Source organism: Chiloscyllium plagiosum, chromosome 21 (genome assembly GCF_004010195.1).
Source record: "Chiloscyllium plagiosum isolate BGI_BamShark_2017 chromosome 21, ASM401019v2, whole genome shotgun sequence".
Taxonomy (NCBI): domain Eukaryota; kingdom Metazoa; phylum Chordata; class Chondrichthyes; order Orectolobiformes; family Hemiscylliidae; genus Chiloscyllium; species Chiloscyllium plagiosum.
In genome coordinates, this window is record NC_057730.1 from 31,777,206 (window position 1) to 31,805,131 (window position 27,926).

Below are 27,926 nucleotides of genomic sequence, written 5' to 3' on the forward strand. Positions count from 1 at the left end.
GGTGGGAGTAGTTAGTGAGTGAGTGGTCAAGTTGTGGAATACACTCCCCGGGGAGACTGTGGAAGCAATTAGTGAGTGAGTAGTCAATTTGTGGAATATACGCTCTGGGGAGACTGGAAGAGCGGTTAGTATTGATAGATTCCAGTGCAAATTGGAAATACCTTTCACAGAAAATAATATTTCTGAATACAGTGTTTGATTAATTTGAGACATGGTATCTGGTGAGTATAGCGTTGCATGGGAGGATCTGATCATTTTGAGCCTATGCCTCCCAAAGTTCTCCATCAATGAGGGTTTCCTTGCCTCTTGACTGAGTCCACTGGAGACTAATTGATGGAGATTGATTGCCATGATTAGTTAACAACTCCTTTGACGTTGCATCATGCTGCTGTGAGGATAGTATTTGGAGTGTGTTTTTTTTCTCATCTTGCAATCCCTGTGTTTGTGCTCATACTGATAGACAGAAACATATTTTACAAATCTGCTCACGTTCATGTGAAGGATCTGTTAGTGAGTTATTTTTGTTTGGCTTCGGTAGCTGAGAACCTGATGTAACAGCCTTTGGGATTCAGGTTCGCAAGTTGCATATTTCCACTTTGTATTGAGAGAAATCTTGCTACTTTCAGAAATTCCCTCAGGACAAGGCTGCTCACGTTCAGTGCAGACAACACTTGCAATTATCAAAGACAAGCTCTGATCCAGGAAATGTAGGAGCATTGAGGTAGCAGAAACAACAGGAGCACATGAATCATACCGAATTAGAAATTTACTGCACAGTAGGATGGAATCAGCTCATCATTTCTGTGTGGGTTTTTCGTCAAGTAATCACAAACATATATTCCACTGCCTCACCCTTCCCAAAGCTTTGTATCAATCCCGATTTAATGCTGTCTGCCATAGCCCATTATCAATTCCAAACCTATCCCAATGCTCTGGATATGTTCTCCAAAGCCCTGGCTCAATGTTAAACTAATGCCATTGCCCCACAGCACTCTCACAACAGCCCTGTATCAATACCAAACAACTCCCATCAGCCAATTCTGCCCCAATAGCTCTATATCAATTGTGAAATAATGGCACTCTCCCACTCTCTACCCTAACAATGTATCAATCCCAAACAAACCCTGCTTCCCTGTAGCACTGTAAAGTATTTATCCAACCTTCCACCAAAAGATGTGACGCATTGACCATCCTGCAACAAAGCATTCCGATCAACCTCTGTGTAATGAAACACTTCCTTCCTTAATTTTCCCTTCATTCTCTGTGACAATTTTAAATTGATTATTGCACAATACAGACGGTTCCAAACTAAGGACTTAGTCTTTTCCTATTCAGCCTATAAGAAATCTTCAGAATTTTTGATAAACATCTATTAGATTTCCCCTCACAGGTCTCTGCCAGTCCAAGTATCTGCAGTCACTCCATATCATCTTGCATCCCTGGCAGCGTTCTCTCAATCTCAATTGTTCGATCGCTAAAGTTCTAATGGACTTCCTACATTAGATTTTGTCTTATTCATACAGGGGATGTGAGTGTCACTGGCTGAGTCAACATTTATTGCCCACCAGTGGTGGCACTTGAAGTGCAGATGGTCCTGATCTGCCTTCTTGAACCGGGGCAGTCCGTGTGGCCCAGTTACACCCACATTGTCATTAGTAGAGGGTTAAAGGGTTTTGACCCAGTGACAGTGAAGAAACAGTGATCTATTTCCAAGTCAGGATGGTGAAGAGCTTGGAGGGGAACATACATGTGGTAGTATTCTCACATATCTGCTGCCCTTGTCCTTATAGATGGATGTGGTCATGTGCTTGGGAAGTGTGTCTAAAGGACCCTTGGTGAATTTCCATAAAAATTTCTAAAACGTTCCACAGGAGGCTACCGGAGCTGAGGGAGGTCAATTGAAATATTCTTGCCAAAGGTGGGTAGATTTTTGTTCCGCTACCTCCAAACGGACCCCACCACCAAGGATATATTTCCCTCCCCTCCCCTATCAGCATTCCGTAAAGACCACTCCCTCCGTGACTCCCTCGTCAGATCCACACCCCCCACCAACCCAACCTCCACTCCCGGCACCTTCCCCTGCAACCGCAGGAGGTGCAAGACTTGCGCCCACACCTCCCCCCTCACCTCCCTCCAAGGCCACAAAGGAAACTTCCATATCCGCCACAGATTCACCTGCACCTCCACACATATTGCATCCTTTGTATATTGCATCCTTTGCACCCGATGTGCCCTCCTCTATATTGGGGAGACAGGCCGGCTACTTGCGGAGCGTTTCAGAGAACACCTCTGGGACACCCGGACCAACCAACCCAACCATCCTGTAGCTCAACATTTCAATTCCCCCTCCCACTCCACCAAGGGATATGCAGGTCTTTGGACTCCTCCATCATCAGACCACAACAAAACAACGGTTGGAGGAAGAACGCCTCATCTTCCAGCTAGGAACCCTCCAACCACAAGGGATGAACTCGGATTTCACCAGTTTCCTCATTTCCCCTCCCCCCACCCTGTCTCAGTCAAATCCATCAAATTCAGCACCGCCTTCCTAACCTGAGATCTTCTTCCCGACCTCTCCGCCCCCACCCCAGTCTGACCTATCACCCTCACCTTGACCTCTTTCCACCTATCACATTTCCGACGCCCCTCTCCCAAGTCCCTCCTCCCTACTTTTTATCTTAGCCTGCTGGACAAACTTTCCCCATTCCTGAAGAAGGGCTTATGCCCGAAACGTCGATTCTCCTGTTCCCTAGATGCTGCCTGACCTGCTGCGCTTTTCCAGCAACACATTTCCATCTCTGATCTCCAGCATCTGCAGACCTCACTTTCTCCTCATAGATTTTTGTTCTGCAAGGGTACCAAGAGACATGGGTCAAAGGCAAGTCATTGGAATTAGTTGGAGTTCAGCAATGATCTATCCGAATAGTAGAACAGGTTAGAGGAGCTGAATAATCTCCCGCTACACCCAATGCTCCTTCCAGATTTGGCAAGATGAATGTGAATCTTATTGACAGTCACATCTCCTCTTAAATGGAAATCTCATTGAAGCAGAAACACATGTGGAGAAATCATTAGTCAGTAAAATAGGGAGATGGAAAGAGCTTCTCAAGAGTTTTTCCGAATTGAAAAGTTGATCTGAAGAAAATTAAAAATGATGCTAAGTATTAATAACTTCCCCAACACCTCGGTGAAGTTTTCCTGAAATAAAATCCCACATTTTTGACGTTAATGTAATTTTCAATGGCACTTTTACTCAAGTAATGTGACATTCTCTGCATGCTAATAGGCTAGATGACACCTTCTGAATTATCAGCAGGTTAATGCCTGTGATCATTAGATGGAGAGTGTTATTATTGTCTCAAGTAATGCAATGTGCTTTAATCAGCCAAAGTCTTGATCTAATTTCCTCCTTCATTTGTGTAATTGATTGACATTGGCCCCCATGCCTGATATTTATCAATCCTCCACCTGGTAGTGTTTGAAGACAAATTGATTTAGTGGACTTCTGGTATTGAAAGCATGACAAGACAGAGAATGTTTCATTAATTTAACAGCAATTTTCAGCTAAGTTCCAGCTAATAGTAATAACTAGATGCTTATAAAACTGTCTCCCCCAAGATTGATCTCAAGCTCTTGTAACTGATATGGAGTTAAGTGTGTCTCACAATTAGTGGATTGTGCTCTGCTTTAGCCTGTCATAAAACTCCATCACATGTGCACAGACAGCTCATTGTCAATTTAATCATTAACCAAATTGGATGAAGACACTAAATATTTTGCGAATTTGTTCAGGTGTCAGAAGAGCAGAACAATCTAAAGGAATGATTAATTCATTGTCTGAATGTGATTGCTACTCACAAGGTCAACATTTGTTGCCCATCTAGAGATGTTCTTGGAAAATGATAGAACTGATGAGCTTGCTAGACCATTTCCAAGGATAATTGGTGTGGTACAGGAATCACAACTAAGCCAGAGCAGGTAAAGGTGACAGGGTCCCCCTCCATCTCTCCCTACCTCCCCCCCCTTCTTTTGATGGTTTGCACTGCCCTTATCAGGCTGTGTGTGTAAATATGGAATTGTCTACATGGGTGTTTTTATGGTGGTGGTTGGTAGTGTAAAGATAAAACACAAATTAAAAGTCAGTGACTTGTGATGATGGGAAGTGTGATGATAACACTTCTGGGGAGAAAAACCGAAGAAACAAGGGAAGATGACAGGGTTCCTTCTGTAATGGAAGATTAAGGAACCAGCAAGGTATTGAAGAATAATCTAAGAGATTCCTGGGGTTGTTTTCTGGAGGCCATTTTTAAAAAATGTTTCTACATTCCCATACTCCTCCAAAAAGACATGTTAAAGAAAATGCAAGGATTGAGATAGATACAATGGAATACAATACATTAAAGACATAGGATGTAGAGGGTCACTTTTGGGAGCAATGGAATAGAGAACGTGGTACATAGAGAATAAATACAAGAGATAGTGGAGACAGGGGAGCTACTCTGAGTATAAGTTATGGAAGAAATAAACTAGGAGCTGTGGGATATTGAGGATACAAGCCAGAAATCAACTTGGAGCATACAAATGTAGAGGTTAGAGAGTAAGCCACACTGAGTTTGGATCCCTATTTAAGTGAGTGAGCAGATTGACAGATGTGTGTTTGATTTTTGAACCATACTGAAAGTATGATCTAAATTGAGCCCCTCCTACTGCAGGTGGTGACAAACTAGTCTGTGTTCTCCTAAAGCCAGCCATTAGCAGCTCATATATCTTTAAGCTTTGAGTCTCTGGAGACCCATTGAATAAAAATTAACATCTAATCCCACAAGGAGTTTGTGTGTGTGTGTGTGTGTGTGTGTGTGCTCCTCCTACATTCCCATTCTATTATGATATTGCTCCTGAGAAGCTCAGCTGTAAACTAATCTGAGAGTTGTCGGCAGGCTAATCAATTTTTCATACGCTGCATTCTATGCATTGTTTATACAAGCACTTCCTTTATTCAGGTAACCACTGAGCTCCTCTGTGTGTTGGTTTTAGTGATGAAATCAAATCACGATCTTGATTCTCCCAAAATTGTTCACAATGAATATAAAAGATGCTTGGGTTTATTTAGGATCAAGGAGGGTTTAAGGTATTTTGAGAGGATCAATTTAAAACCGCTGGATATAACCTCTGCAGTGGAATTAGAACTTGTGGGTAACCTGTTGAGATCTTCAAAATGAATTTACAGTTCCTCCCCAATCCTGCAGCAATAAAAAAGCTCTCCAAACTCATTAGAGAAGAACAACTGTATCGTAAGGGTTTCAATAGGGTCAATGTTCCCAATGACGTGGGGGTCACAGTCTGATACAGAGTAGACCATTTAGGACTGAAATTTGGACAAATTTCTTCGCCTAGGGAGTGGTGAGGGCCATTGGAATTTCCATTGGAACGAGGCAAGGTTAAAACATTGTAATTTGGCGCTTAGGATCAAAAGGTATGGAGGAAAAGTGGAAACAGGCTATTGAGTTAGATGATCAACCCTGTTCATATTGAATGGTGAACAAGGCTAGAAAGGCTGAATGGCCTACTGCTCCTATTTTCAATAGTTCTATGTAAATTATCTGAAGAAACAGGTTTGTAGGAGTTTACATCCTGCATTAATAATCATGTCACAATATATTATAGTATATTGGTGAATTCAAGATCAGAGTAGCAGTTTCTTGGTGAGTCATGGTATTGAGGGAAGTGGAATAAAGATGAATATGTGGAGTTAGGACACAGATCAGCCATGATCTGATTATGTGGTAGAACGGGTTGAAGGGGCTGAATGGCCTTCTGGAATTTATTTGGATGGGGGTGCATGCCTTGGCCTTTGGAAAAATAAGATTTTCACTTCTGTAGTGCCTTCATATTTCCAGGAAGTCCTCAAGCACCTTACAACCAGGAAAGTATTACTGGAAGTGCAGTCAAAATATATCAAACAAAGCAACTATTTGGTGCTACCCAAGCTTCCACAAATAGTAGTGTGCTAATAAACAGACAAACTATTTCAACACTACTAACGTTTTTGTTATTCACTGTTACAGGGAAATTTCATTTCCCCTTCTCCTCACCTCACCCCAGCTCCAACCTTCCAGCTCAGCACTGCCCTCATGACCTGTCCTACCTGCTTATCTTTCTTTCCACCTATCCACTCCACCCTCAGCTCTGACCTATCACCTCCATCCCCACCCCTATTCACCTATTGTACTCTATGCTACTTTCTCCCCACCCCCACCCCCCTCTCATTTATCTCTCTACTCTGCAGGCACCCTGTCTCTATTCCTGATGAAGGATTTTTCCCCGAAACGTCGATTTTCCTGCTCCTCGGATGCTACCTGAACTGCTGTGCATTTCCAGCACCATTCTAATCTAGACTCAGATTTCCAGCATCTGCAGTGCATGCCACACAAGAGAGAATTCAACGATCTCCTTTTGCCGTTCAATGTCATTACAATCAATGAAACCCCCACTATCAACATCCTGGGGTTGCCATTGATCAGGACATTCAGTTGGACTAGTCTTACGAGTACTGTGCGAATAAGATTAGGTCAGATGCTGAAATTCTGCAGAGGTTCACTCTCCTCCTGACTCGCCCGAGCCTAAGCCTACATGTAACGGCACAAGTCGGATTTGTGATGGATGACTCTCCATCTGTCTGCTTAAGTGCATCTGCCACAACACCCAAGAAGCTTGACATCTGCAGCTGATCAGTCACCCTCCTTTGACAGCACCTTCCAAACCTTGGGAACATTACCACGTTCAAATTTCTCACAAATCATCCTGACTTGGAATGTTCTTTTCCTGGATCGTTCAATCAAAATCCTGAAGGTCCCTTGCTCTGAGTGTACTTATCCCCATAGGCTGCAGCAGTTCAAGAAGGCAGTTTATTGCCACCTCCTCAAGGGGCTATTAGGGATGGGTAATAAATACCACCCTAGTCACCCTAGTGACATCCACATCCCACGAAAGAAATAAAGTTGAACCAGCCGTGCCATTGGATAAGCAGATTAAGGAGTTTGTCCCACTGACAATAATGAAACAATGACATGGCTTCAATAATGTGTGATTTGAAGGTGAACTTCAGGTGTTGGTGTTCCCTGACATCTGCTGTATTTGTTTTCGAAGCAGTACAGGTCATGAGATTAGAGGATTCTGTTAGAAAGCTTGACAACGTTTTGCAATCCAGCTTGTAGATGATGCTTACTTTCCTTTATTCCTTTAAGAATGTGTGTGTCATGGCTTGGCCACCATTTATTGCTCATCCCTAATTGGCTTAGAGACAGTCATCATTCGCTTAGAGACAGTCATTGGCTTAGAGAAGATGCACTACCTTCTTTAACCACTGCAGTCTTTAACTTCTGGAAAAACCTGTAGGGCACTGTTAGGGAAAGAGTTCCAGAAGTTTCTCTGGAGCACAAATTGAGAGTTGTGGTGTTCCCATATGTCTGCAGCCCTTGTCCTCATAGATGACAAAAGTTGACAGGTTTGGAAGGTGGTGAAAGGAGTAGATGTTTTAGGATGGAGTGTCAATCAAGCTGGCTGCTTTTTCCTGGGTTGCTGAGTGGTTAGCACTGCTGCCTCACAGTGCCAGGGACCCGGGTTTAATTCCAGCCTCAGGCGACTGCCTGTGTGGAGTTTGCACATTCTCCCAATGTCTGTCAGGGTTTCCTTCAAGTGCTCTGGTTTCCTTCCACAGTCGAAAGATGTGCAGATCAGGTGAATTGGCCATGCTAGATTGCCCATTGCGTTCAGGGATGTGCAGGTTGGATGCATTAATCAGGGGTTAAACGTAGGGGAATGGGTCAGGGTGGCCTTGTTGAGCCGAAGAGCCTGTTTCCACACTGTAGGGGTTCTATGATTGTGTGATTCTAGCTTCTGCGGCTGGGTGGAATGCTTCAGTGGGTCAGTGTGGACTCAATGGGTTGAATGGCACAAGTCAAGATTAGAGTGGTGCTGGAGAAGCACAGCAGGTCAGACAGCATCCGAGGAGCAGGAAAATTGACGTTTCGGGTAAAAGCCTTCATCAGGAATGAGAGGAATGGGTTGAATGGCCTGCTTCCACACTGTAGGGATTCTATGATTCTATGGATATTGTCAAGTTTTTTGAACGTTGTTGAATCTGCACCCATCCAGGCAAGTGAGGAGTAGTCCATCACACTCCTGACTTATGTTTTGCAGGTAGTAGGCAAGCTTTAGTGAGTCAGCAAGTGAGTTACCACAGAAGATATAACCATTTGATATTAGATTAGGTTAGATTCCCTACAGTGTGGAAATAGGCCCTTCGGCCCAAACAGTCCACACCGACCCTCCGAAGAGTAACCCGCCCAGACCCATTTCCCTCTGACTAATACACCTAACACTATGGGCAACTTAGCAAGGCCAATTCACCTGACCTGCACAACTTTGGACTATAAGAGGAAACCAGAGCACCCGGAGGAAACCCACACAGACACGGGATGCTTTCCTTTATTGGTCAGAGTATTGAGTACAGGAGTTGGGAGGTCACGTTGCAGCACATTGGTTAGGCCACTGTTGGAATATTGCGTGCAATTCTGGTCTCCTTCCTATCGGAAAGATGGCGTGAAACGTGGAAGGGTTCATAAAAGATTTACAAGGATGTTGCCAGGGTTAGAGGATTTGAACTATGGGGAGAGGCTGAATAGGCTAAAGCTGTTTTCTCTGGAGCGTCAGAGGCTGAGGCGTGACCTTATAGAAGTTTATAAAATCATGAGGGGCATGGATAGAATAAATAGACAAATTCTTTTCCCTGAGGTGGAGGAGTGCCGAACTAGAGGGCATAGGTTTAGGGTGAGAGGGGAAAGATATAAAAGGGACCAAATGGGCAACTTTTTCACGCAGAGCGTGGTACCTGTATGGAAATGGTGGAGGCTGGTACAATTGCAACATTTAAGAGGCATTTGGATGGGTAAATGAATAGGAAGAGTTTGGAGGGATATGGGCCAGGTGCTGGCAGGTTGGACTAGATTGGGTTGGGATATCTGGTCGGCATGGACAGGTTGGACCGAAGGGTCTGTTTCCATGCTATACATCTCTATGACTCTATGTCTCTATGACTCTGACCTGTTCTTGTAGCCATGGTATTTTTACCACTAGTCCAGTGCAGTTTTGGGTCAATGGTAATCTCCATGATGTTAATATTGGAAGATTAAGTAGTGGAAATGCCATTGAATGTCAAGAGATGATGGTTGGATGATGGTCATCACCTGATACTTCCGTGTCACAAATGTTACTTGCCACTTATCATTCCATGCCTGAATATTGTCCAGGTCTTACTGAATTTGGATATGCATTTCTACAATAGGCAACAGCTCTATAGTTATGTTTACTAAAATTGAATTGAAACTCCCAAAAAACCGTTGTGAGCTTTGAACTCACAATGTCTGGACCAGTAACATTCCCTTTATACCATGGTAACTATCCATTCATACCCCAACAATGCCCTGGATAGTTGAATTCATCCATGTGTTGAGGCAAGACTCTGAATGTTTCAGGTAACTGGCCAAGAGGAGATTAGGAGCCACATTAGCAGTCTTACAGTATCAAGGATTTGAGGAAAGTCGTATTAGGTGTGTGTGAGATCCATTAGTAAGGCAGCATTTAGAATATTGTGCTCACTTAAGGTCAGCACAGATGCAAAAAGACAGTGATGCATGAGATGGGAGAAACAAGCTCAGCTCAGCAAATGGCCAGTTACAGGAAACTGAGATTGCCAGCACTGAAATTAGATCCTTAGTAAATTGAACAGTGTGTGGAAACAGGTTTCAACATAATGAGGGCAGTGAATAAAGTGGGAGCACAGAAATTCTTTGAATTAAATTGCAAATGTGGGGCAATGATATACAAGCTGAACAATAATGAGCTCAGTCAGCATTGTGTACTGCGAACACAACACTGAGAGGAGGGAAGAAGGGTTAAGTACATAATAAGCCTTAGTCAATAGAAGTGTGACAGCACAGATAGATACAGTCTCAATAATCAATTAATGCCAGAGATATTCATGCCAATCACCAACACCACCGCCCCCAAGTTTTAGTTTATCACTGCCTGTGAATATAGGCAAGGAGTAAAATAGACAAGTCGGATTTGTCATCCCAGTCCTACAGAACCTTTTATCAGGAGCTATTGGCTTGGTTCCTGAAACAGAATGTCTCGTGCATCCTCTTCCCCCCTCAACAGTCCATATTCCCCACCTGACCTCCCTATCCTGACCATCTATAACCCACTACAGCACCAATCACTGTTAAAGCCCCCTTCTGGGATCAGACATTTAAATGAAGGTTTGTACTTACATCGCACATTGTCAAGGTGACAGCACGTGTTAATATTCTTCACACGTGGGAAATTATTTACTCTTATTACCTGGTTCAGCAATGTAAGGGATTTAAAAAAAGACCTGCATTTACATAGCATCTTTCATGACGTACTGCTTGCAGCCAATTTTGAAATGTAGTCACTGTTGAAATGTAAGAAACATGGCTGCCAACTTGCACACAGGAAACTCTCTCAAAGATCAACGTAATGATGACCGGGTAACACAATTCTGATTGAGGGATAAATATTGAGTAGAATATTTTTGAGAACACTCCAGCTCTTCATCAAAATAATGCCATAGGATCTTTCACACCACCTGAGAAGGCAGACCAGGCCTTAGATTTCAGTCTGATCCAAAAGTCAGGGCTTCCAACAGCACAGTACCCCTTTTATACTGTATTCCAGTATCAGCCTCATTTTTTGTGTTTAGGTCCTGGATCAGGAATTTAATACACAGCCTTCTGCCATTCCTTTAAATGTGCTACACACTAACACACAGCTGAAGCAATTTGCCTGTATTGGATTGATGAGACCTTGGCCTCAGCACACTGACAACACTCTTCTGTTCTGCCCATAGAAGCCCAGAGTGCAAAGATACAAGAACTCGCTCACTATTACTTTCATCATTTGACAAATAAATTCTAATAACTACTAACCCTCTTTGTGATAGCCCTTCCTCTCCTGAATTAGTGAACCCATTGGCCAAAGAGACAGTGAAGATTTCAAAATAAATTTTCATTTCTCTGAACTCTTTAAATGATATGAACTAACTTGTCCCATCAGCTCTACCAGGTTGTCATTGTGGGTTCTTTCGTGTAAAGACCTTTTAAAATTTTAGGTTCGTGTCACAATGCTCCAGTTTTGAGCCAGGAAGTGGCAAGTACATTAGTACCACACAAGGCAAGACCATCTCAACAGGAATGAAAGTAACCGCTTCCCCTTGAGATTCCATTATGCTGCAGTTGTTGAATCCATCATCACTGGGCATGAATACAGTGAGGCTGGAAATTCAGTAGCAAGTAATTCTTCTACAAAGCACATCCACTATTTATAAGATACAACTCAGAAGGGTGCTTAAATAAGGATTGGTCTTGCCAGCAACACCCACATTCTCTGAATGAATATTAAGAAATAGTTTTATCTTCTTTTTCTGGTAGAATGTCTCCAAGCAGTTCAATATCTACCTTGTGCGTATTAGACAGTGTTTGTAAAGGGATCCTAAAATGAAAGATATCTAAATGTGATGCATTTGAGTTCCTCTTCTTATTTACCAGCCCGACTAACTCTGCCCAACCTCCCAAGTCTCCCACCTGCCTCTTGGAAAAGGTTAACCAAATTATACCTCATCAGCTAGATTCCACTGATGGGAGTCTGAATAAAATGTTCTGAAAAAGAATCCAATTAATGTCTATTAACCAAATCAATATGTAACTTAAAATAGATAATTAAATGCCACAAAACTTTTGAAAGTAAGAGACTGCTTTTTAATGGATTTACAGGTAAGGTCTGGTGTAAAATTAATGATTGATCTTTCTCTGTTCCTGTTAGTGTCCAGTACCAGCTACATGTATGCATGTAAGACATGTTATTGGATTAAATGAATACAAAGTGGATGCAATTTCTCTCTCATTATCTCACAGATGTATCTCATTGAAAGGCCAGCACAGCATTTTCATTCTGCTTCAGGGCCTCGTCCTTTTCACACAGAGCTCACTGCTGGTACTGTGTCATGCAAGTCATTGGAATTGCTGCTCTGATTTAGAAAGGGTTAAGTCAGGCAGAAATCTGATAGAGTGGGTAATAGGGAATGATTCATTTCCTCTTGGTACTGTGGGGCCTGTTTGTACTATACATATCCAGCTCCTTGCTTGATAACTCCCAGATGGGAGTATTCAATGCTATACTTTGCCCAAGTGTTTGCTCCATGCCAGTTTACTCCCAGTTGCTCTTTTTATTTGTCATGGCCTCACCGATAAGGCTAACATTTATTATCCATCTTTGCTCTTGCGAATGTGGTGGCAAACTACGTTTAGTTATTTCTGGTCGATATGTCAGTATTGCCTTCCCAGATACATGTACATGATATCGTCGTTGCACCATAGGTTGTGACCTGAGGTTATTAAGATCTAAGGTTGCATCTTCCCTTGAATCATTTGAAGTATGCCATTCTACTGAAAGCATGCTCCACTTCTGTAATGTATTAGCTCAGACAATGAACACAATGTTTGTACATAATAGCTGGTTTTAATTATAGTCTATAGAATTCTTCCTACCCCTATATCCATTCCCAGTTTCTTATTTTATAGGAAACAACATTTACATCAGTGCACCAGGTAAAACCCCTGAGGGAGGCAAAATTCACACCAGCTTAACTGTAAAAAGCTGTCTAGAAAAGACTATAGTAATGTGGAGGTAGACACTTGGAAAACTAATTGAATACCAACTGGACAACAGCTTTGTCGAACAGAGAATTCAGACAAAAGGGAGAATAGGCAGCTGTACGAATCTGTGGATATGGCATTAGCCACCAAGAAAACAGATTTTTTTTTATTGGAACGTAATTTTTTTCAAGACAAAATACATTTCTAAGATTGCTTTGCTTATCTTTAAATAAGCTGCAATGCACTTTGACCTAAAGCACAAAGACAGTGAAGTTTTGTACAGAAACTGCAGACTAGAATGCTTTTAGGAAAAAGTGAGGACTGCAGATGCTGGAGATTAGAGTCAAGAGTATGGTGCTGGTAAAGCACAGCAGGTCAGGCAGCATCCGAGGAGCAGGAGAATTGATGTTTCAGGCAAAAGCCCTTCATCAGGAATGAGGGGGTGGTGAGATAAATGGGAGGGAGGTGGGACTGGGGGGAAGGTAGCTGGGAAGGCAATAGGTGGATGGAGGTGGGGATGATGGTGATAGGCCAGAGAGGAGGGTGGAGCGGATAAGTGGGGAGGAAGATGGACAGGTTATAAAGGCAGTGCCGAGTTGGAAGGTTGGAACAGGGATAAGGTGAGGAGAGGGGGAAAGAGGAAATTGGTGAAATCCACATTGATACCATGGGGTTGGAGGGTCCTGAAGCAGAAGATGAGGCAGTCTTCCTTCAGGCGTCGGATGGTTAGGGAGTGGTGATGGAGGAGGCCCAGGATCTGCATTTCCTTGGTGGAGTGGGAGGGGAGTTGAACATTTCAGTTCCAACATTCCAACTTGGCACTTCCCTCATGACCTGCCCTACATGTCATTCTTCCTTCCAACCACCCTCCTCTCCGACCTATCACCATTACCCCAACTCCCATCTATGTATTGTACTCTCAGCTACCTACCCCTCCAGCCCACCCCCTCCCATTTATCTCACCACCCCCTTGGCTCTCAGCCTCATTCCTGATGAAGGGCTTTTGCCCGAAACGTCGATTCTCCTGCTCCTCAGATGCTGCCTGACCTGTGTTTCTCCAGCAACACACACTTGACTAGAGTGCTTTTACTTACATATGGCTATTGCATTCTTGACTGTCAATAAAGTCTATGCTCTGAAAAGAGGAGCAGTTTTTAACCTTTGCTGACACAAAGTCAGGGACATGGCTTGTGATGGTTGAGTTCAATTGCTAGGATAGAATCATTGATAGCAGAAACTCATTATGAAATGATAAGTGACTCTGAAAAGTGAACAAAAATTATACTTGCCATTATCAAGGATGGACTTCACAGCAGGTGGAGAAACAGTGTTTGGAAGCTTATCAAAGACCAGCTCAGGATTAACTTTAGGATTAACAGACTCAAAGTTTTGTTATTAAATCAGCAACCCCAAGCGTTTGTTTATTGACCAGTTTATTGGAGAACATGACCAATAAGGTGGTACAACAACTCAATGCTGACAGCAAGGAAAGGGTTAAGAATATACAGAAATGTAAACACATCAGTGAGGTTCCGATTCAACGAAGCAAAAGATACATTTCAGAAGATGACCAAGTTTTCCACACTGTTAATCTCATACACTGTGTTAATGGAAGAAGGTGATCAGAAGCTTTCACAACCATTAATATCTTCTTTTTAATTCATTTGTGGGATGTGGACATTGCTAGCTGGCCAGCATTTATTACCCATCCCTAGTTGCCCTTCAGAAGGTGGAGATGAGTTGCCTTCTTGAACCTCTGCAAACCCCCGCAGACCATCTGCTGTGGGTTGACCCACAATGCCCTTCGGGAAGGAATTCCAAGATCTTGACCCAGTGACAATGAAGGAATGACAATAGATTTAAGTCAGGGTGGTGAAGAGCTTGGAGGGGATCTTGCAGGTGGTGGTATTCTGATGTATCTGCTGCCCTTGTCCCTCTAGATGGAAGTGATTGTGAGTTTGCCAAGTGCTATCTGAGGATCTTTGGTGAATCTCTGTAGTGCATCTTGTGGATAGTACACACTGCTGCTCCTGAGCACCAGTGGTGGAGGGAGTTGATGTTTGTGGTTGGATTGCCAATCAAAAGGGCTGCTTTGTCCTGGGTGGTGTCAAATTACCTCATGTAGTTGGAGCTGCACCCATCCAGGTAAGTGCGGAATATTCTGCCTCACCCTTGACTTGTGCCTTGTCGATGGCGGACAGGCTTTGGGGAATCATAAGGTGTGTATTATTCTCTCCAAGGTTCCACACACGGCAACTGGTGTCAGCACACCAATTCTAATATTGGCTTCCAGAAGTTGCTGTTGCACATGGACCTCAGAGGCCCATGGAATCAGAAGGAATGCTGAAGCTGAGTTACTCACTGCAAGATTCCGACTTGCTCTTGTAGCCTCAGTATTTATACAGCTAATCAAGTTCAGTTTCTGGTCAATGGTGCTCATCTGTTGACTAGTGTGCTGTTAAAGGTTTTAGTTAGAAGTGGCAGATGGAGTTTAATTCAGATAAATGTGAGGTGCTGCATTTTGGGAAAGCAAATCTTAGCAGGACTTGTACACTTAATGGTAAGCTCCTAGGGAGTGTTGCTGAACAAAGAGACCTTGGTGTGCAGGTTCATAGCTCCTTGAAAGTGGAGTCGCAGGTAGATCGAATAGTGAAGAAGGCGTTTGGTATGCTTCCCTTTATTGGTCTGAGTATTGAGTGCAGGAGTGGGGAGGTCATGTTGCAGCTAAACAGGACATTGGTTAGGCCACTGTTGGAATATTACGTGCAATTCTGGTCGTCTTCCTATTGGAAACATGTTGTGAAACTTGAAAGGGATCAGAAAAGATTTACAGAAATGTATAGGCCATTCAACAACTGGTGAGTGTATGAGAGGCACGCCTAACATATCGAACCCAGCAGTGAAGGGAGCCTGGACATCCACATGATGTTTCATCCACTTCTTGGATGAAAGTAGCAACAGACTTATTTACAGTGCATGGGTAAGATTACAGCCTTGTGATGAATTACTTCTCCAGATTTCCTGTTGTTCAACAACTTAGCAACAGGACACTGACAGGGCACTATTCTTGTTTATTCAGTGTCCCAGATCAGATAGTGTCTGACAATGGACTCCAGTACACTGGCAAACTGTTTCAAGATAGGGGTACTGAGGGGTGACCCATAGCACATTGTCACTCCATGCTCAAAAAATATAGCAGGACATATGAAAAGTATTTCTAAATTAATGAGCATTTAGTTCTGCAACACAGCAAGATTTTCATATGTCATTTTAATGCAACCCCAGTGGGGAAGGGAATTACCATCCCTCGTGAAAGAAATGCTTGGGAGGCAATTGCAAATGACATTTCCCAGCAACTAGTAATCTGAGTTACACAGCTGAAGTTCTGAGACACAGGACATTTTTCTTCAATTATAAATTTGATGGGAGGGGTACACAGTGTATGAGCAGGTAGAGAACTACCAGAACTGGGAGAACAATGCTTGTTAGAAATACTTGAGGTCCAGAAAAGATTTCTAGAAATGCAACCATTCCGTATCATATGAATTCAACACTGATCATGATACTACATTGACTGGTTTCTGTTTCTTTGCAATGTGTGGCTCACCGATCATGCATGAAGAGGAAAGAAATCTTGAAGATGATTGTTTAGTGACAGTGAGTGACAGAACCCAGCAGCAAGGCAATCAATTTGTCAAACATGTGCAACAGGGAATTAATACTTATCCAGCTGAATTTATGATTACCAGATCAAGGCAATCATCAAACCTCCAAAGCCTTAAACTGAAGCTTGAAATGTTAGACTTTTAAACTCTGTTTTCCTTATTTGCCTGTTTTAAAACATTGACAGCACACACTTAATGTACAACCATGTATTTCCATTTGGGATGAGGTTTTATCAACAGAAAAAGGGATGAACGTTGTGTTATGTTGCACTGTCATAACCTTTTAAGAGACCTGCGTATGCTAATATCAGCATTTTAAAGCATATGAACCAGAAGTATAAAGATCTCATAATCCAACTTAGCTTGGTTCACTTGAAGCATAACGTTCCACTGGAAACCTATTTCTCTGTTGTAACATGTCCGCTTTAATATTAAGTTGTTTTGTTTGTGCCTGCGGAATGTAATGTTTGCATATCACAGTTAATTTAAGGTCTGTTGAAGTCTTGAATACCTCAATACTCCCAGATTCGTATGTTAAGGGAGATAACCTAAACGTTGACGCATTAGTTAAAACACCCAGCTAAAGACAAAGCCCAATCCAAACTGCTACAATCCAAGTCATGTGAGTACATCCACAGTGGTGTTAAGAAGGAAATTCCAAGAAAAAGCAAACATATTGCAATATTATTTCCAAGTCAGGTTGATGTGAGCCTTAGGAGGTAACCTAAAGGTGATGATGATCCCATCCATCTCTTGATCTTGACTTTCCCATTGGTAAAGCTCATGGGTTGCAAGGAGCCTTGTTGAGTAGCTACAATGTCTCTTGTAGATGATACATGCTGCTGCTGTGCACGAGTGATGGAGGGAGTATAGACGGGATACCAATTAAGCAAGCTGCTTTGTCCTGGATGATGTTGAGCTTGAGTGTTGTTGGAGCTTCATCCATCCAGGCAAATGCAGAATATTTCTTCACAGTTCAGACCTGTGCATTGTAAATGATGTAGGCTTTGGGGAGTTAGGAGATGAGTTACCCCCACAACATTTCCAGCCTTCCATTTGCTTTGTAGTGTTTGTGGTGTTCCAGTTAAAGCTCTGGCCAATGTGCTCAATGATAATAAAGCTATTGAATGTAAAAGGGAGTTGGCTAGTTTCTCTCGCATTGGAGTCAGTCATTACCTGTCATATGTGAGGTAAATATTACCTGTCACTTATCATACCAAGCATGACTGTTGTCAATGTCTTTTCACATGCTACAGACTGTTCCAGCACCTTGAAGTGGTGAATGGTAACGTTGTGTCATCATCAAACACATCTTCACTTCTGACCTTACATTGGAAGGAAAGGCATTAATGTGTAGCTGTAGTCATAGAGTCATATAGCAAATCGATATCCATTTTGTTGGCCTGAGGAACTCCTGCTGAGATGATTGGCATGCAATAATGCAACCATTTTCCTTTGTGCTTTTATAATTCAAAGCAGCAGAGAGTTTTCCCCCGATTCTCATTGACTTCATTTTCACTAGGTCTCCTTGAATAGTCAAATGCTGCCATGATATCAAGAGTAGTCACTTCTGCCTCATTTCTGGAATTCAGCTGTTCTGTCCATGTTTGTTACAAAAATTGTAATAATATTAGGAGCCACATGGTTCTGACTGAGCATCTTGAGTATAATATTCAAACTAAGTGTTGCTTGATAGTACGGTCAATGACACCTTCCAGCACTTTGCTAATGATTGACAATAAGTTTATGGGGTAATAATTAGCTAGATTGGATTTGCCCTGTATTTTATATTAGGACATGGCTTGGAAGGTTTCCATTGTCATGTAGTAGTCAGTGTTGTAGCTGTACGTGGACAACTGGACTGAGACCACCAATAGGTCTAACACACAAGTCTCCAGCTGGGATATTATCAGGTCCCATAGCCTTTCCTGTATCCAGTGTCTTCAGCCACTTCTTGATATCAAGTGTGAATCTAATTGACAGAAGACAATCTTATATGATCCTGGAGAGCTCAGGAGGAGGCTGAGATGGATCATCCACTCTGCAGTTCTGACTGAAGATTGTTGCAAATACTTCAGCCTTATCTTTTGTACATTGGTGAGGACAAGGTCAACAAAGTTCTTCCTTATCACCAGCTGCTGCAGAATAGTCTGTGAGAAATCTTTTCAGGACTCAGCTGGATTGGTCAGGAGTAATATTATGGCACTGTTAATGATGGGCATTGAAGTTCCCTACCAAAGTACTTTCTGCACCCTTTCTACTCTGTGTTTTAACATGGAGGAGTACTGATTCATCAGCCAAGGAAGTCCAATATGAGGGAATCATCAGGGGGGTTCCTTTTTCACTTTTTGACTTGATGCTACAAGATGACATAAGTTATGCCAGTGTTCTGGATTGCCAGGGCAACTCCCATTTGACTGCCTCCACTACCACCTCTGGTGGCTCTGTGTGTGAATGGTGATGCTGGTATCTGGGACATCCACCAAATGGAATGATTCTGTGAATAGACTATTTTGTTCTATTGCTTGATTAGTCTGTGGGACAACTGTCCCAGTTCTGATACAAAGATGCCAGATGTTAGCCAGGAAGACCATGTTGTAGTTAGGAGAAAGTGAGGACTGCAGATTCTGGAAATTGGAGTCAAAAAGCATAGCACTGGAAAAACACAGCAGGTCAGGCAGCATCCGAAGAGCAGGAGAATTGACATTTCGGGCATAAGCCCTTCATCAGGATCTTTGTAATAATGGCTGGTCAGAATGTTGTTTCCAGTGCCTAGAGAATTCATAGTAATCCTTTTACTTTCAGTCTTATTTTACCTTTTTCTGACAGCTGGATACAACTGAGTGACTTTCAAGACAAATTGAGAGAGCAGTTACACGTTAACCACATTGCTGTGGGTGTGGAATCACTCGTTAGCCAGACTAAGTAAAGATGGCAGATTTCCTTCCCTAAAGTCCCTAAAGATGGTTTTGTTGACAATTCATGGTCACCATTACTGAGACCAGTTTTTATTTTAGGTATGTATAAAATAAGTGGAATTTACCTTACAAGTCACTGCAGTGGGATGAATTCATGTTTCTAAAAGAGGATTGCTCGCTCAGAAACATAATCACAACGCAACCATTCCCTGCTGTGTCGTTCCCAAATGTATTTCTTCTAGCTGTAATATTCTGTGGTGTATAACTCTTAAATGTACTGTTGCATGCCCTATTACTCCCATACCTATTATTACCTGCTGCATTGTCCCCTGCTGTATCCCTCCCAGATGCATTATTCCCTGCTGACTTACTCTGAGTTTCCATCAAATGTATTGTTTGTTCTCTGCTGTATTACTCTGAGTAAGTGTTCCCTGATGTATTACAGCCTGCTGCATGGTATGTGTACATGATAAAGTGCTGTACAACTTTGCAATTTCCTTTTTTTATTTGAAGGTCTTTATCACAATAAAAGGTCTTGTGCACGAAGCAGAAAACAAGTTATTTAATTTACACAGTGCATGATGAACATGAAGACACATGTACAAGATTAGCCAGTTTTGTATAAGTTGGATTTTTTTTTTAAAAGTCTCCCACAAAATAATTAACACTTAGAACCAACATCCAGAGAAAGGGAGTTTGATTCAATGTCACTTACTGGATCAAAATGTATTGAGAAGAGAAATTAAGAGATATTAATGGCATTGTCAGGGAAAAAGCTGTTTGTATCCCTCCAGTAATGGCAGTTTATGTTAAATAACAATGCAATGATAATGCATGGAGCAGGCCTGTGAGATGAGTGACCTCCTACTGTGTCAGGCCGCCAAAAGAATTCTGACTAATGTGAAGATCTGATGTGGGCATCTTCCTGGCTCTTATATGGTATTGTTCTGGATTAGCGGTGCTGGAAGAGCACAGCAGTTCAGGCAGCGTCCAAGGAGCTTCGAAATTGACATTTCGGGCAAAAGCCCTTCATCAGGAATAAAGCTTTACCTAAAATAATCATACCTAAAAGAATCAGGTTTTATTCCTGATGAAGGGCTTTTGCCCGAAACGTCGATTTCAAAGCTCCTTGGATGCTGCCTGAACTGCTGTGCTCTTCCAGCACCCACTAATCCAGAATCTGGTTTCCAGCATCTGCAGTCATTGTTTTTACCTCTGGTATTGTTCTGTTAGTCCATCCCCGGGAAACGTGCACAGTAATGTGGATTTCAAACACCATAAATCCTTGCAGAGTCATTCTTCACTGACAAATGTATCCACTACCTCTGCAGTTATCTTCTCCTCTGCTCACCCCTGCCATAATGGAGCTTCTAGTTTATGGATTTTTTTCACTGCCTGGAGGTAATGTTGAAACGTGTAGCACAGAGACAGAAACAAATTGAGAAATGGTTGGTAGGTAACCACAAGACCAAAGGATGTAGGAACTGAAGCAAGCCATTCAGCCCATCAACACTGTTCTGCCATTCGATGAAATCATCATGGCTGATCTGATAATCTCCAACTCTACTTCCCTATCTTTTCCTTTTGATTCTCTTACTAATTAAAAATCTGTCTGTCTCAGCCTTAACAATTCAGCTTTTACAGCTCTCTGTGGCAAGGAATTCCACAGATTCACTCCAATCTGAGAGAAGAATTTGCTTTTCATCTCTGTCCTACCTGGCTGACCCCTTGCTCAGAGGTTATGCCCTCTGACTCTTGACAAGAAGAAACAACATCTCCACTTTGAACCTATCAAGCCTCCTACAAATTTTATACATTACACACAAGGTCATGGCTCATTCTTCTAAACTCTAATAAGTTCAAACCTACTCACCAGAAACTCCCTCCATATCCGGGATCAAACATGAACCTTTTCTGGACTGCCTCCAATACCAAGATATCTTTCCTTAGATAAAGGGATCAAACTGTTCACAGTATTCCAGCTATGGTCTAAATAGCTAAAACAAGATGCCCCATTTTTATTCTCCGTTCCCTTTGAAATTAAGGCCATTATTCCATTTGCTTTCCTTATTCCCTGCTGAACTTGTACACTAGCTTGTTGTGGTTCATGCCGAAGGACCTCCAAATGCCTCTGGGCAGAAATTTTCTGCAGTTTTTCTTTATTTAAATAAAAATGCACAACTTCACATTTTCACACATTATATTCCATTTGCCAAGTTTTTGCCCACTCACTTAACCTTATCAAATGCCCCACTGTAGATTGTTTGTATCATCCTCACCATTTATCATCCCACCAGTTATTGCGTATTTTGCAAACTTAGTGATGTTCCATTTACTTTTCTCATCCAAGTCACTAATATATATTATAATAGTTGTGACCCCAGCCCTAGTCCCTATGGTGCTCCACCATTTACAGATTGCTAGCCAGAAAGTTCCCTCGAAAGTCTCTGTCTTCTGTTGGTTAGCTAATCATCTATCTGTGCTAATATATTGCCTCCAACACCATAAGCTGTTATCTTATGAGGTAACTTGCTGCATTGTTACATTGTTTCTCTTGGCTCCCTTGAAAGCTTTTGTGGTCCAGTGGTAGTGTCCCTATCTCTGAGGCAGAAGACCAGGGTAAAATGTCACCTGTTCTGGATGTGTGTAATAATATCTCTGAACACATTGATTAGAAAATATTTGTCTATTCTGCTTGTTACCTCCTTAAAGAATTCTAATAAACTTGTCAGGATGAAGCCATGTTGACTTTGCTTGATTATATTTTGTATTTCTAAATTTCAGCTATTATATCCTTTATAATGGACTGTAATATTTTCCCAATAACAAATGTTTAGCTAACTACCTGTAGTTATTTGTTTTGTGTCTCTTCTCATTGTTGAATAAGGGCATTACATTGGCAGTTTTCAAACCCTCTGTGGCTTTCCAGAATCTAAGAATCTTAGAAGATTATCATTAGTGCATCCATTTTCTCTGTAGCTACTTCCTTTTAACATCAGTACAACTCATCGGTTCCAGGAAAAGTATTGGTTTTAGTATCCCTAGTACTATCTGTTGTGATAGTCATTCTATTTATGTTCTGTCCCTTTTAACTCCTTGATTATTTAGTATTTTTGGAATGTTATTAGTGTCCCCCACCACAACGACTGATTTCAAATACTTATTCACTTCCCTCCACCATTTCCTGACTCTCTATAATTATTTCCCACTGCCTCATTCTTAAGGCCAGTCTCAGGTGTGAAATAAATACTAATTGCAGGAGGGGGATGTCTGAGGTGGTGGAAATTGGAAAGTTATGAAGAAAACAAACATGTCAAAATCAAAGATTATGCACTAACTTCATCAAAAGAAAGTGATAGGAGAAACTGGAGTACATGAAAATGAGCTTTAATTATAGACAGTTTGATTAAACAGTAACAAAGAAAACTGAGGGACAGAGAGGTTGAAGATTACAAAGAGATTATGATCAATTGGGTCAATGAACTGAGGAGTGGCAGATGAAGTTTAATTTGGATAAATGTGAGGTATTTTGGTAAAACAAACAAGGACAGGACTTATACAATTAATGGGAGGTCTCTGGGTTGAGCTGTAAAACAGAGATCGAGGAGTTTGAAATTTGCCTTACATGTAAACAATGCTTGCCTTCATTGCTGAGGCCTTTGAGTATATGAGTTGGGATGTAATGTTGAGGTTGTACAGGATATTGGAAAGGCCTCTTCTAGAGTACCGTGTACAGTTCTAAATCACACAACACCAGATTATAGTCCAACAGGTTTAATTGGAAGCACACTAGCTTTCAGAAGCACACTCCTTCATCAGGTGGTAAGGAGCGACGCTCCGAAAGCTAGTGTGCTTCCACTTAAACCTGTTGGACTATAACCTGGTGTTGTGTGATTTTCAACTTTGTACACCCCAGTCCAACACCGGCATCTCCAAATCATGTGTACTGTTCTGGTTGCCTTGCTAAAGGAAGGATGTTATTAAATTGGAGAGGGTTCAGAAAAGATTTACCAGAATGTTGCCAGGGATAGAAGGTTTGATAAAGATACACTGGGATTTTGTTTTTCACTGGAGCATAAAAGGTTGAGGGGTGACCTTTTACAGAGGATTAGAAAATCATGAGGGGCGTAGATAAGGTGAATAGAAAGGGTCTTTTCCCTAGAGTAGGGGACTTCAAAACTAAGAGGCATTTTTTAAGGTGAGGAGAAAGATTTGAAAAGGACATATGGGGCAACTTTTTTTACACTGAGAGTGGTTCATATGTGGCATGAACTGCCAGAGGAAGTGGTGGATGCAGGTACATTTACAACATTTAAAAGACATTTGGATAAGTCCATGAATAGGAAAGGGTTGGAGGGAGATGGACCAAATGCAAGCAGGTGGGGCCAGTTTAGTTTGGGAACATGGTTGGCATGGACTAGTTGGACCAAAGGATCTGTTTCCATGCTGTATGACTCTATGAAAAGTTAGATGTAAGAGTGGTTTCAAATATTAAATGTGTGCTTGTTCATGAGTCAGAGATGTAAAAGGAAAGTATCTTTTCTTTCTATTGCAGTTCAGGATGTCCCAAAGTGCTTTAGAGTCAATGAAACCAATGGAAGTGCAAGTCTACATTGAGTAGAAAAACTTCTGGGAGAAAAAGATCATTAAAAGAATAGCAAACCAAGTTCTAGCCTTCATTTCTAAAGTGGTAGAATCGTAAAGTAGATAAATTATGCTAAACCTGTCTTAAACCTTGGTTAAATGACACAGATTACTGCATGAAGTTCTGATTGCTTGAGTATAGAAAGCATATAGAGGCACTGGAAAGTTCACAAAGACTGACATGGATGATAGCAAAAATGTATGAGTTTACATGTCAGGAAAGTATTGAGAGGCTAAACCTCTTTTCTCTTGAGTACAGAAAGCTAAAGATTAATTTACAGAGGTCTTTAAAATTATGGAAGGTTTTGGTTGAATGGATACTGAGAAAACGTTTCCTCTTGTGTAAAAATGCAGTCTAGTGACTATCAATAAAAGATCATCACCAGGAAATCCTATAGGAAATTTAGAAAAAAACTTCTAAGAACATGACCACAGGGCATTATTAAAGAAAATAATGCAGATGCATTGTAGGGGAAGGTAGGCAATATGTCAGAGATAAGGAATAGGGAGGTACAATTATAAGGTTAGATGAGGAAAGATGGGAGGAGACTTCAATGTAAGATCAACATTGGAATGGACTCATTGGGCTTAATGAAATAAAGTGAAATATCAATATCATTTTATGCTCAATCTCTGATCAATCCATAATGTTCTGACTCAGGAATTTATGTCACTCAGTGAACCACAGCAAATATTTGGAGAGATGTTATAACATGGGCCAGGAATTTTCTCAGAAATAAATAATACTGTGAGGAAATTAGATTGACAGGAAAATATTTTATGATCTGTTAGTCACACTGGTGCATGGTTAAAGAACACTTCCTGTGTGGTTAGGATTGGGAATATAAAAGCAAGGCAGCAAAGGAAGGTTTGCAGTAACTTAATACCTTTAATAGCTCAGCTTTGGAAGGAAGTTAATATCACATTTAAGAGTTCTGCAGAGTCAAATTAAATTTGAAATGTAACTAATCATTTAATCCTCAAGCCTGCCTTTGTCCTTCTAGATGTCAAAGTGAATGTAGCCACCTCATCAGAGCACATTTGCTTTTTACATTCTCAATACACTGCAAATTGATTGTTTGTAATATGCAGTACTTGAGAAAAAAAGTAATTTAGAAAGCCCCTTACATAGCTGATGTACAATCTCCCCTGTCATGGACCTGACCCACTGACTGAAACTCCTTCTGCACACCATGTAAAATCATTTGTCTGATTATCTGTTAACCATTTTCATGCATTCTATGTAGATCGGAAGATAATTGAATAGACTACCAAGAATACTAATAGCTGCTTTTTATATGTCTTTAGAAGCTTGATGCCCAAGACGCTGGATGGTCAGATCACCATGGAGAAAACACCCAGTTATTTTGTTACCAGGGAGGCACCAAAGCGAATCTTCTCGATGGCAAAAGGCACTAAACTCATCGTAGTGGTCAGGAACCCAGTGACGAGAGCCATTTCAGACTATACCCAGACACTGTCCAAGAAACCGGAGATTCCGACCTTTGAGGTTCTAGCCTTCAAGAACAGGACCCTGGGCCTGATTGATGCCTCTTGGAGTGCGATCCGCATTGGAATCTATGCCTTGCACCTGGAGAACTGGCTCCAGTTCTTTCCCCTCTCCCAGATCCATTTTGTCAGTGGGGAGAGGCTCATCATCGACCCAGCCGGAGAAATGGGCAAAGTGCAGGACTTCCTGGGCCTCAAGAGGATCGTCACCGACAAGCACTTTTACTTCAACAAAACCAAGGGCTTTCCTTGCCTGAAGAAACCAGAGAGCAGCAGCACGCCGAGGTGCCTCGGCAAATCAAAAGGAAGGACTCATGTCCAAATAGACCAAGATGTAATTGAGCAGTTGAAGGAGTTTTACAGATCATATAATATTAAATTTTATCAAATGGTGGGACATGACTTTCGATGGGACTAACCACTAACATCACCACAAATTGAGGAAGAAAAAGGAGAAAATTTATATACGTCTTCCATATTAGAGGACTTAACACATTCAAAATGATAGCCTGTCTGGCACACAACAGGCAAGCTGTTCCAGAGCTCAAACCTGACGCCCTGAGGTTGGACTGTGAGCTAAAGATCCTCCTCCGTAATTCATCAGAGTTTAGGTCAATCCTGGGAAAAGCAAGGCAAACCACTGGGGCGCCTCCAGAGGAAGCCACTGGGGAAATGAGGGTCAGTTATGGATGCAATCACTTGGAGACCAGGGCCAACCACAAGATTTACACACTGGGGTAACTTGGACCACCCATCACTTTGGTCCACTACTGAGGCAGTGTAGTGGCATCAGTCCAAATGATGTGTGTGTTTTTTAAGTGAAATGTGTCGTATTGTACCGATATCGTTGGCATCTGAAATATTGCCATTGAAACCAATTGGAACTCTAAGATTCACCTGTGCTCTAAAACAAACAGACGCTCACCCCATTGCAGTATAAAACAAAGAATCCAATAAAAATCCTTCTGCAGCATGTATCATGGTTGAAGGAATGATTGAATGTAGAGACCTATGCTTCTCTCCCTTTATTGATTTCCTCTTTCATAGTTTATTTTATTGCAATCGTTAATCTCTCTTTTCTAATCCCTGTGGGTGTTTCAGTTGTCACAGGCTTATTTAGCATGGATTTATCAGCATTGCCCCAACTTATAGAGAGGATCTATTGCTATATGATATCACAGTGTACATTATTGTTTGTTCATTCTCAGTATGCGGCCCAGCTAATGTCCTTAATGTCCTCAGCCTATCCCACAAGTAGACTGAGATTTAAACAATTCAAGGTGTCTGTAGACAGCATGCAAAAGTGAACCATGTTGGTGAGGGACTTGGAATCATAAACAGGCCCAGCCTGGTCAGGACAGCATTTCAATCCTGAGGCAGCATCAGTGAAACAGTTGAATTTTTTACAATGATACAATAGTTTCATGGTCACTTTTACTGAGACCAGCATTCCGTTCTCGAACTCTCAACTGCCCATGGTAGAGTTTGAACTTAAAAGGTAGAATGTAACTTAGGGTACTCATGTAAAATGGGCAACAAGGAAACGTAGAGACATGTTGATATTTTCGAATAAAACTGTGCAGGGGTGTTATTACACATTATGGAGCAGATGGGACTTGAAAGCAGAACTCCTGACTCAGGTAGGGAAGCTACCACTGTGCTACAACAGCCCAACTAAGAAGACGTATAATAGGAAGTTAATCAATATAACTTGTTTTATAGTATCATTCAAAGTCCAAATTACTGCTACATTCTGTAGATTACAAGTTTAATAACATAATGATTACACTATACAATAATACCCATCCTTGGCACAGAAGTTCTTTCAGTTAGCTTTGAATCCTCCTTATTTTTCTACTCCGCTCCATTTCTCACTAGACAGGTCTTGACAGGCAATTTAGTTGCCTCAAACTGGTTTAAGGGGTAATTTAGGTGAAACATTTTGTTTAACTGACTGCCCTGTCCTCACAATGGGACCCTATATTTTATTATAAGCAAGTATAAGGAATTAGTCACTGTGGGTAATTCACAGAAACTCAGCAGTCAATTTGTCAGAGAAAAATAATGGCACATATTTCTGTTCTAAAAGAGGGGATATGTTGCTTGTCAAAGGAATGGCTGTGTCACGCTAGATTGTCCAAATCTACAGAAAAACATATTCATGTTGTAGAATTGTGCCTATCAGTTGGATCATGGAAGACTTTAATAAATTGACCCTTTCACTGCGTTATATGTAAAGATCAGCATTGATGCCTCATGGTGACTGTGTGGGTTACATCCGAAATGTCGACTTCCCCACCTGCTGATGCTGCCCGGCCTACTGTGTTCTTCCAGCCTCCAGCCTGTCTATTTTGATATCTGCAGGTTTTTTTTGTCTGTATCCTAACCTAGCAGAAACTGTCAATCTCAAATTTAAATTTTTTAATTGAGCTAGCAGATGACAGGTTCTGCCTGAA

The 27,926-nt window shown here is 41.6% G+C and overlaps 1 protein-coding gene across 1 annotated transcript in view; it reads left to right on the plus strand.

Annotated features, from left to right (window-relative positions):
- Window positions 1-27,659, plus strand: part of LOC122560395 (heparan sulfate glucosamine 3-O-sulfotransferase 2-like) — a 75,586-nt gene extending 47,927 nt beyond the window's left edge. The window contains exon 2 of the mRNA XM_043711026.1: window positions 25,270-27,659. Coding sequence (XP_043566961.1) covers window positions 25,270-25,888 — 619 coding nt within the window. The 3' untranslated portion in view covers window positions 25,889-27,659. The remainder of the gene's footprint in view (window positions 1-25,269) is intronic.
- Window positions 27,660-27,926: the final 267 nt, after the last annotated feature.